General features: G+C 35.7%; 1 protein-coding gene across 1 annotated transcript; it reads left to right on the top strand.

Moving 5' to 3' along the window:
• The first annotated feature begins 1,989 nt into the window (after window positions 1-1,989).
• LOC143572533 (uncharacterized) lies at window positions 1,990-2,973 on the top strand. The gene is made up of 3 exons (XM_077057673.1): window positions 1,990-2,200; window positions 2,304-2,472; window positions 2,631-2,973. Exons 1-3 carry the CDS (start codon window positions 1,990-1,992, stop codon window positions 2,971-2,973), a joined length of 723 nt encoding a protein of 240 aa, XP_076913788.1.
• Window positions 2,974-12,295: the final 9,322 nt, after the last annotated feature.

Consider the following 12,295-nt stretch of genomic DNA (forward strand, 5'->3'; position numbering starts at 1 on the left):
GTAGAATACGTATAAATCAAACACACGAGCAATAACCGAAACACGTTATATTGATAACACGAACACGTGACACTAGATCACTATTACAGACTCTGACTTGTAAACACGTAACCCTAACCAATCTCGCGAACTCACGAACTATCGACCTCACGAACTGTTACGGTGAACAGTTATATAAACACGACAACTTCGCCTCAGGCGAAGTTGTCCATAACTTCGCTTGTTCAACAAGTTCGCCAGAGCGAACTTGTTAACAACTTCGCTTGTTCAACAAGTTCGCCTGAGCGAACTTGTTGACAACTTCGCTCGTTACATAAACATAAACATAATCAAAAACATAATTACATTACAGACTCGATTACAATCGTTAGACTATGAACTACTGACAAACATGTACCAACAATTATGTATACATATCTGAAATTTGTAATGATGTGAATTATCTAAGTGCTAACATACGAACCTCCCCACGATCACAGTGATTAACTTCCAGCCGGTGGCTTGTGAATAGTACTATTGGTTTGACAAACCCAAACGGAATCGGCCTGGTTACCGTGTCACATAGCGCCGTTTGCACATGACCATATTTATATATACAGACTATGTAGTGTTAGACATAGCTACCGGGGCCTGGTGTGGGCAGAAGGGGAGCCACAGTGGTTGATTGAGCGTGGGAAATGGATGCGCACAGCACATACAGTCAAGGCTTCACTATAGCTTAGCATAATTACATCATTTACATACATACTTATATCATGATTACAAGTGTTAACTTGTGAATATTCATAACTGTTTTCTTGAAACTCGTGAAACTCACCAACTCCAGTAGTTGACTCGTTTTAAACTGCTTTTCAGGATTACCAAAGTCAGAATAGAGTGACATCGTGCTATCTACTGTGGGACATGCTCGATGCTATGTGAATAGATGCAAGGTTATTAGCACGAATAGAATAGCTTAACGAACGTATTTCGTTGTAACACCTAGTTTTAACACAAAGATATATCAATGTAATATAATGTAAATTAGTTTGTAATGTTTCTTTATAAACAATGTTGTTGATACCAGAGGTGTCTGTTGCATTCCCGTTTTACGCTTCCGCATTGTGCTAGTCGGGGTGTGACAACAATTTCTTGACTGTCGGTAGTTATCTGCTTCTGAGGCCGCATGGCGTATTTTTGGATATGATGTTCATTACAGAATGCCTTATGTTACCCGACTGCCTTTCCATCTTCAAGGACAAGAACATGTAGTTTATGGTGCGGACGATGATCTTGATAATGTCTTGGAAAAAGCTGAAAGTGTCTCCTCTTCCATGTTTAATGGTTGGATGGAGTGCAACCAAAATCATGCTAAAGCGCGTAAATTGACTTATGTTGAATTCCCTACTGAATTTGTTTGGCATCAAATACCTCGTCGTTGGGAACCAAGGAAGTCGGGATTTTCCATAGGTAGAACTCATGCCGTGTCTCCTGCTGCTGGAGAAGCGTACTTCTTACGAATTCTTTTGAACAGAGTTAAAGGTCCAAAATCCTTTGAAGAAATTCGCACCGTTAACAGTCGTGTTCAACCTTCGTTTAGAGACGCTTGCTACGCTCTTGGATTATTAGAAGATGATCAAGAATACATTGAGGCAATTGAAGAGGCAAGCTATTCATCGTTGGGTCACGCACTGCGCATGTTGTTCACTACAATGTTGTCAACTGATAGCCTAGACCAGAACATGTCTGGATAAATACTTGGAAATGGCTTTCTGATGGCATTCTTTACAACCAATGACGTCTTTAAAGTCACCATGTATCAATATATTTCAAGTGCATTTTACAATCCGTATATTCATATATATATATATAGTCATTAACATTACCCAATTTTTTGTTTCAACTTTCACAGAGTTATCGTTAACTGAAGATCAAATCAAGCAGCTCACTCTATTTGAGATTGAAAAAATCTTGCTGCGCAACAACTCAAGCTTAAGAAAATATATGACCATGCCTTTCCCTGATGACGAGTATATATCTATTGCATCTAATAGTTTGATTCACGAAGAGTTGTCATACGATCATAACTTGCTAAAAGTAGAGTTCCAAACTCTATTTGATTCAATTACTCATGAGCAGAAAAATATTTTTGATCGTATAATGATGGTTGTTCAGCAGAATAAAGGGGGCGTGTTCTTCGTATATGGTTATGGTGGAACAGGTAAAAATGTACTTATGGAAGACCTTGTCAACTGCCATAAGATCAAAAGGCGAAATGGTCCTAACTGTTGCTTCAAGTGGAATTGCTTCGTTATTGTTAACAGGAGGTCGCACAGCACATTCCAGGATTCATGTTCCTATAAATCTGAATAAGGATTCTACTTTCTACATGGATCCAGGAACAGACAAGGCACAATTATTAGAAAAAACCAGATTAATAATCTGGGACGAAGCTCCAATGGCTAACAAACATGGCTTCCTGGCTCTTGACAGGTCTTTAAAAGTTGTCTTATCTTCTAATTTGCTATTTGGCGGAAAAGTTGTTGTATTTGGTGGAGACTTTCGACAAATCCTACCTGTAGTTCAAAAAGGCACTAGACAAGACATAGTAAACGCTCTCTATGTTCTTCTTACATTTGGAGTGAATGCAGTGTCTTGAGATTAACAAAAAACCTAAGGTTAACTAAGGGTAGGCCATCATCTGATGTTGAAGAAACCAAATTATTTGCAAAATGGCTTTTAGATATAGGTGAAGGTAATGTTGGAGGTCCTAATGATGGTGTTGCAACGATAGATATACCTGACGATCTACTTATAAAAGATCCTGTTGATCCTCTATCTAAACTTTTTGACTTTGTATATCCTGATATTCTACAGAATTACGAGAACCAACATTACTTTCAGGATAGAGCCATACTTGCACCAACAAACGAAATTGTTGATGAGATTAATGACAATTTGCTCAAGTTTTTTCCAGGTGATGAAGTCGAGTAATTAAGTTCAGATACAATATGTAGTCCAGAATATATCAATGACGTGGTTGATGCAGCTTTATACTCGCCTGAACTGCTTAATGGTCTAAGAATATCCGGACTACCAAACCACAAGCTTATGCTAAAAGTTAGTGTTCGTGTTACGCTCCTTAGAAATCTTAACTAGAAAAAAGGCTTATGTAACGGTACTCGACTACAAATTATATCTTTGGGTACTCGTGTAGTTGAAGCAAAAATTATTTTTGGAACTAACATTGGACATACAGTTTTGATCCATAGATCACCACTGACTCCAACAGACAACAAAATAGCATATAAATTTCAAAGACGACAGTTTCCCCTTGCAGTATGTTTTGCGATAACCATAAACAAAACCCAAGGTCAATCATTATCTAGGGTTGATTTGTACTTGAAAGAACCCGTGTTCTCATATGGACAGCTATACGTCGCCTTGTCAAGAGTTACAAGCAGGTTTGGGCTCAAAATTCTGATTCTTGATAAACAAGGTAATCTAACCAATACAATCACAAATGTAGTGTACAAGGAAATTTTTTGTTACTTATAAACTCATTGCGTAATGTTTTGCTTTGTAATTCCTGTAATTTTAATAAAAGTTGTAATTGTATAAACAATATATGATAATTGTGTTATTGATTGTATTTTGTTTTGCGTTTAAATATTGTAATTTTCATTAATTCCCCGTGTAATACACGGGTCTCAGACTAGTATATATATATATATAAATATATATATAATATATATATATATAGATATAGTTATCTTTTAAATTTGCATTAGGATTTTAGATTGAGAAAATATAAATCTATGAATATAATAATATATACATATCTATATGTATGTACGGAAATGTTAATTGGTAATTTATTTTACAAGTTTAACAGGGTTTGATTCGATAAACGAATACAAAAAAGGTTATTAGTTTTTTTAATATGTTAGCTAAATTAATTATGAGAATTTAAAATAAATCAAGAAACAATTAAATAGAAAGAAATATAAAAAGGAAACACAAAACCGAGCCTAGGGACTCAAAACCGCGCCCCAAGCCGGTTCACGAGCTTTAACAAGTATGCACCAGTCAACTGGGCTAGTGACTGACTTGGTTATTGAATGAAAATGCATATAATTATTATACATAGTTTCAAATTAATCCCAAATCCTCATAAACCCTAAATCAAGAAAGCTTCAATTGAAGATTAATTCCCCTTTGTCAATAGAAATTGACAAAGGGCTTTTGATACTCACTTCAATCCGATCCAGAACCACAAAACAATTACCTTAAATGGGTATGAAAAGAAGACGATCAATGGATTAGGGTTCCGACTAAGAACTTGGATTCAAAAGCTACACTGTTGAGTTTCTGGAGAACAATTGGGTTAGGGTTTGCTTCACGCTGCTATGAGGATGGTGTGTGCCCGTTAAATTGCATTTTAATCGAGTATTTATAGGGTAAAGAGGTCCAACTTAGTCTGCAGTTTAAGTTAATGAAATTGATTCGAATTCGTTAAGGTTTTGGTTTTCAAATTTCAAAGTTTCCATGTAATTTGATGGAGTGTCGATGGAGGATCAATCCAGGATATCAAATTCCTGTTTTCACGGCTTAATTTGAGGAATAAAATGCGAAGGGGGGAGGAGTGTGGTCGCCGACGGGAAAGGGAGAAGGAGGGAATAGGTTTGGAAAATATTTTTTGCAATTTAGTCCCTAGTCTTGAGAGATAGGTACACAAGAGGTAAAAAAATGATAGTTTAAGGGGTATGTTATGCAGATTCCTTGAATTATTATCAGTAAATAAATAATTACATATACTTAAATGAAAGCGAGATTTTTTTTATTTAATAACGAGCATTCGAACAATTAAAGAAACAAAAAAAATAATAAATAAACGGGTCGAGTTTTGGGTTAAAAGAATAATGAATGTTACAGATTCATTCGTTGAACCATCCACCTGTCATTCGCTGATCATATCCATTGCTATTCGTTGATCACTATCTTGTCATTCGCTGAATAATCAGTTGCTTGATTAACAAGTTCATCAAATTGTCTAGTTTAATCCCTAAAGTTCTTTCCTTGACTGTTTAAACCAAAAATTCACAAAAAATCGGACTATTATGCTCTTGTGTCTCAAAATGCTATGATGCCAATTGAGAACCCGTTGACTTCCTCAGCAGGATCAATTGCGATTACACGATACGAACTAATTGATCAACGAGACAGTAATAGAACGAATTCGAGTCGAATGATTACTCGTTTATTGATAACCAAATGATTACAAGATTATTCATGCATGCATACATGCATACAATTTAGCTCGATCCGCCTAGATGTGCACCTATAGGTGTCCAATCATTTTAGAGAGAATCCGGCAGTATAACTTTACTCGTTTAAGGAAATGTGCCAGGAGTTCTATGCGCATTCTTTAAGAATGGCCTAGTTATAGGCACATATGCCGACCATACAGGCGTATGGGCCATTCAAATCAGCGAATGGCTTACCATACACTCCCACTATGAGCGTATGGGCTCTCTAGTAAACGAATGAGCCATCATATGCCGAAAACCAGGTGTATATGCTCATAAACTAGGGGAATGGGCTTCCATATGCCAACTCCTAAGCATATGGCACGTTGTCTAGGTGTATGGACTCCATATGCTTACATTCCAAGCGTATAGGCTATATTTTTAACAACTGGTAATAACTAAACTACCCCTAGCCTATTCGATCATCTACGAACAACAGATACTATAATAAGAATTATGTCGGATATAGCTCCTCGTCCATCGGACCGAAATAATACGATGGCACGTGGCGAGATTTTATAGGTCAAAGAGATTTGTCGGATGGCAGACGTAAACCATTGGCGGCTAAGGAAGAAACATTGCTAGCGACGTTTTATGTGGCTATTTTAGGGATTTTGTGAAAAATATGACTATTATTAGAACCACTTGGTTAAAATGGTTATTTTGGAGATTTTCCCAATTGTTTATATGCATTTTTATAAACGTTTCCTAAGTTTATAAAAACTAACAGCCTAACTTGACTAAGTTGTTAATTAATATTTAATTAATTAGTTTTGTAATTTCTTCATCTTCATATTGATGTAGGGATCTTCATTTTACACTTGGATTTGTTAATTTCTCTAACTTTGATCTTAAGTGTGCAATCTTGATCAAGAACTTTGTTTCTTAATTGTGATTAATGATAATCAATCAAGTGTTAAGGGACATGTTTGTGCCATATAACATCAAGGATAAACTAATACTCTTTTATGTTAGATTGGATTAATTAAGTTATTAGCAAAATATTAAGGTTGATTAAAGCTTAAGCAATTGTTTTTCCAACACCTACTGCACTCAACCCTTTGCAAGACATATTTAGACAAAAACCATAGTATTGGCACAATCCCATGCTCATTGGTTTAGAGATTTTTTAAGTTATTTTATCATAACTTATTTTTTAATAACACAATATATATATATATATATATGTGTGTGTGTGTTACACAAGTTGAATAAAGAAAATATTAAATATATGAATGCTTTTCTACCTTTGTAAGTTGTAAGTTTATATTGCGAATGGATGAAAAGCAACCTAAAAGAAACGAGAAAACGTAGGTTGTGTTTGAATAATTATAAATATTGGTGGTGGGTAGTTACGTATTTATTAGGTATATGGATAAAATACACAAAAATCAGTAATGAGAAACTCAAGTGTTTACATAAACGAAATCAACTACAACAAACTCGTTTCCTAATTGGCCTTCCGCCTTCCGTTATTTAATCTTATTTTATCTTCTTATCTTATTAAGTAGCTAAATGGAGTATCATAAATGGAGAAATGACAATAAGTGATGTTCGATATCACTTCTGTGCGTGAAGTATCGAAAGAAACCCCTCGGAAAAGTCCCGGGCCTCGAAAGCTCTCCTTTCTTATCTATTTTCAGAGATTCGAATGATTTGGTGTTTTCTCAACTTCACTATTTCTTTTATGAAAATATGATTCGAAATCGAAAATTCCAAGTGAAATCCCCTGGTATAAGAAAGAGTTTTTTTCTCAAACTAATAATTCCGTCTATTTATCTATCTCTTGACTCAAAATGGGCCTCTATTATAGAATGAACTATCCATGGTCAGGCGGTCGTTTAGATGATCTACATCTCAGGGTCAGGCGCCGCTGAGCACAATGAACTATCCATGTATGCGAATCATCCAAGGCACATTAGCATTTGTTTGTACTGGGGTTTGAAACCCAACTCCTCCTCAGGGGTACAGATGGGGTGACTCAGGTTAGATTGAATGTAAGAAAAATCAACAATTTGATGCTTAGCCCAAGTGTCATATTTTGTTATTTACTAAAATCTCCCTTTGGAGGGAAGGATAGATTGTTAGTGTAGATGAAGTAGAGAATATGCCTAAAAAGATTAAAGAGGCCCATTTAACATGGCTTGGGGAGGGATTTTTACTAATCTAACAAAGAAATTATTTACTCTATCCGACTAATTCCAGATTATGGATCAATTTGTATTGATTGATTGCTTCCATTTAAAATCAAAAAAGAAATATGATTGAGTACCTTTCATTCTTTAGTGCATAAACATTAAAATCATGGGTACTTAATCTTACTTGCTCATTAAATCAGTAATTCAAAGTGAGTTACATAGCCCTTTTATGCATTTTTATACATTTTGCGGTGAACATGTTACAATATACAATTTTACATTATAACATGCTCACAAATTTATAGACATGTCTTTGCGTGCTATCTTTATGCTTCTTGTCTTAAACCTACTTTGGTTGAGCTACAATTTTGTGCATCATATAATCATTAACTTGTTACCAAGCCAACTATAGTAGATTATAGCGCTATATATGTGGCAAACCCACCTAGATACGTTGACCCTTCCGATGGGGTGCTCGGATAATTGAAACAATAATAGTAACATAGGTTAACCTGTGGGGTTTCTAGTTTAAACAACAATTAACTCATGGAGTTGAACTTGCAGCAATCCATCCTATTTGATGGCACGGACGATTGGACCGGCAACATTTTTCCAAGTTCAACCCATGGGGTTAGGCCTTTAATCCCAATGTGTGGTTATCACAAGTATGCTTTAGAAAACGCTATGACATGTGAAGTGTTTTAATAAACTTATATGCAGTGTGTGTGTGTGTGTTTTTTCACCAATTATTTTTAATTGATACTTAATTTTCAACATGTTCCATGTATTCAAGTATTAGCTTTTATTAAAGATGTTCACATATAAGACTTTAGGACCTAGTTAACATTAAATTAGTACTACTTGTTATTTGTCATTTTGTTAAACAATCTACCTCTACTTGTAAACAATTGCTAATTGATATATTGGAACTTTAGTTGATCATGTGATATTGAACAAACTCATCGTGCCCCAACATATTTCGTCGTCGATTGGGGTATGACATCACTCCCTATTTTCTACAATTGGTATCAGAGCAAGTTGCTCTAAAGTTTTTCAAAAAATTACTTTCAAAACTTTGAGTTAGATCCATGGCTCAAAACTATGTAAAGGAGAACTCTATGTCTAGACCATCTTTTCTTGAAAATGAAAGTTTTTTTTTATTGAAAACAAATATTTGAAACTTTTGTTAAAGCCAAATATGAGATCCTTGGAAAATGACTGAAAATGGAGATCTTGTCCCTACCAAGGATAATGAAACTTCCATGTTGAAAGTTTCTAAAACTAAGGGAGAGTGGACATGTGAGGATAAGAAAATGATTTTAAAGAATTCTAAAGCTAAATCAATTACTTTCAGTGCTTTGTCTAAAAATGAATATGAAAGAATTTTAATATGTAAAACCACTAACGAAGTTTGATAAACTCTTGTCATAACTCACAATTTGAATTACTTGTACACCAATATGAGCAATTAAATGTTGGTTTTAATTGGTGAACATGAAAAGATTGATGAAGGTTATGCTAAATATTATTGTACTAGTCTCAAATCTGTTGGTACTGTTTATATAATCTGAACAAAAAGTCAGATTTCTATGTTCTAGCACGGGCTTGCACGGCCTTGCACAGGCTCGTACTGGCGGAAGTCCCAGGAAGCACGGCCTTGCACTGGCTGGTTTTTGTCCACAAAACGCCCTCTTTTCATGTTTTCTTTGTCGAGCGGTCGCCCGGACCTGCAAATTCACAAATAACTCAAATAAGTACCAAAAACAATGAACTTGTATGGAGTTCGGCATAAATATGAGGATAATTCAATACAATAAGATGTACACTTTGTGTTACATCAGCTTATAATTGAGAATCTTAAAGTACATGAAGTGAAAGTGAAAGTGATGATGAGGAACCCAAAGTCAACAACGAGACATATGCAATGGCAATAGGAGAAAATGAGGTACTTTCTACACTACTTACTATATTGACAGTGATGCACGGTATAATATGTTGATTTGAAATTCCAATATGATGGCTTATTGATCTTAGTTCTAATTTTGTAAAGGCTAACATGTTGATGTTGAGAAAGTCAAAGTTGATGAAAACTCGAAACCTTAAACTTTACCCAAGACCATTGAAAAACCATGTGTTGTGAAAACTTTTTCACATCTAAACAAGGTCTAGGGTATGAAAAAAAATAAAAAGATTCCCAAAGAAATCTCCAAAAATAATCTAAATAGTTTTCTATGTCTAACAACCATTACACAAAGAAGAACAACCAAGCATATAATCAAATGTCTTACAATGATTTTCATAAAATGGAAAAGGGATATTTTTATGATTATTATGAAGCATATTATTGTGATTGTGTTTAATTCGGAACAAAGTGTGTTCCCTTGGTAAACTATATCTTTATATATCAGAAGTACAAGTAGAACCTACACCGAAAAGATATATAGCAATTGTACCTTACTTTCCAACAAATGAAGATGTGTTTGGAAGTTCTCAATCTACTAAGTGTATGTGAATTGAAGATGGAGATGTTGAAAAGAATAATTCTGCTGAAGAGGGCAAGACAATTTCAGGTCTACTTCACTTAAATGTTAATTTTAATTTGTCAAAAAGTCTATATTAATTTTGATTCATTATTGATTGTCACCATGGTTGAGAAGAAGACATTGACGCGGCACATGAAATTGATTTTTTACTTTATGTTTGTGTGTGTAGAAGTTGACGATCTTGTGTTTATCTAGGCGATAATTTACCGTCGGGTTGTCAAAATGCCAATCTACTTTTTCCAGATCAAGCGTTGACACCGAATTTTGGGGTGTTGCAAATGTGCTGACAGAATTATGTATTAGACAATTAACTCATTCCCGCTCAAACATTCAAAGTTGAATTGTAATTATAGATAGTGTATGGCTGTCAATATTCATGTCAATCATTACCTTGTTTATAGACTTGTATTTAGGAAATCTCTTTGTATATATTCTGGAACTTTATCAATGAAATACACAGTTAATACAATCTCTTATATGGTGTCATCCAGGGTCCCATCTAAACCCTAAAATTCCTTCAGCCATAGCTCACCAATTCACCTATCTCTGCCTGCAATGTCTACCAACAGCAGTCAATCAAGCCCCATCTCCTCCTCTATCTCGATCATGCCTCTCTCTACACCATCCCTCACACTTGTTAACTTCCCTTCCACCCTAAAACTAACTTCCACCAATTACCTTGGTTGGAAAACTCATATTGAAGCCCTTCTCCATGGCTTAGATCTTTATAAGTTTATTGATGGATCTCATCCTGCTCCCACCATCCCCATTACCTAAGTCGGCGACTCAACTCCACACGCCGATTATTAGGCCTGGTTTCGTCAAGATCAGTTACTCTTCGGGGCACTTGTCGGTACTCTTTCCCCGCCGAATGTTTCTCTTGTCACTAATGCTTCTTCATCCCTCGAAGCTTGGCAAATCCTCTCCAAAACCTATGCTTCCCCATCTCATGGTCACATAAAACAACTCCAATACCGATTAAAACAGTGTACTAAAAGACCGGATCAGTCTGTTACTGTGTATATGCAAACCATTAAAGTCATCGATGATGAACTTTCTATTCTCGGTAAACCGATGGACACCAAGGACATTACCGATGTTATCCTTGACGGGCTAGATCAAACTGCTTATAAGTCTGTCATTAACGGCGTTCATGCTCGTGACACACCCATATCCTTTCATGAGGCTTCATGAAAAAATGATAAATGAAGAATTATCTCTATCCGACACCACTACTCCTGCTACTAATCTACATCAGCTTGCCGCTGTATTTGCTACCCACACCCGAACCTCTTCCACCAAACGAAACCATTTAAGACAATGGTACTGCCGAAACAACAATAACCCGGCGGACTTCTACCGACTCCTAACTCTGTTGCTTCACCTCGTCCATTTCTAAGCGAATGCTAATGTTGTGGCACAAAAGGCCACACCCTTACCTCTTGTAATATCTTCAAGAAATTATGTCCACAGGTTGTACTACCTATTTCTCAAAGAAATACTTCACAGTGGCAGCCACAAGCTTGCTTCATGGGAGTAAATAACAACACATCAAACCCTCCTTGGTTATTTGATAGCGGAGCATCCCATCATATTACCAATGACTTCAATGCTTTATCCATTCACACCCCATATAACGGTGCCGAGGAATTAGTCATCGGATATGGTTCGTCTCTTACTATTACTCATGTTGGTTTGGTTACTCTTCATTTTTCTAATACTTCTTTTGTTCTAAATAATGTTCTTTGCATTCCTACCCTATCCCGTAACATTATTTCCATTTCTCGATTATGTATTGATAACAATATACTAATTCAATTCTTTTCTATGAATTTTGTTATCAAGGACTGCCAAACCACATTTCTCTCCTTCACGGAAGAAGTAGCCATGGCATCTATAAACTCCGTCCCACCAAGCCACCTCATGTCTTCTCATTGCAATTCAATAAAGATTTCCTTTTGCATCACCGCTTAGGACATCCTCATTTTAAAGTTTTAAAATATTTGTCATCTTGTGTTCCTTCAATTAAGACTTTTCATGATGAGAATACTCGATGCCAAGACGATGACTAAGCAAGGCATAGGCTTGTTTAAGGGTCAAATCAAACCGACACATTCATGGCATAAAATAAGAGTACTTGAGGGTTGTTATTTGGCTTAGGGTTAGGGTGAGGAATTTTTGGGAAAAGTGGCTAAACGGCTAGAAAATCCGGAATGAAGCTAGCTATAAAACAAAATCTAACTAACTAAACCAAATGGTTTAAACGAGCCGAGAGCTAATCAAACTAAAATTGCTCTTTGAAATCACGTTTCACCTAATAAATGAT

Source organism: Bidens hawaiensis, unplaced genomic scaffold (genome assembly GCF_021521415.1).
Source record: "Bidens hawaiensis isolate Kalapana, Puna unplaced genomic scaffold, B.hawaiensis_p1.1 tig00025962_1, whole genome shotgun sequence".
Taxonomy (NCBI): domain Eukaryota; kingdom Viridiplantae; phylum Streptophyta; class Magnoliopsida; order Asterales; family Asteraceae; genus Bidens; species Bidens hawaiensis.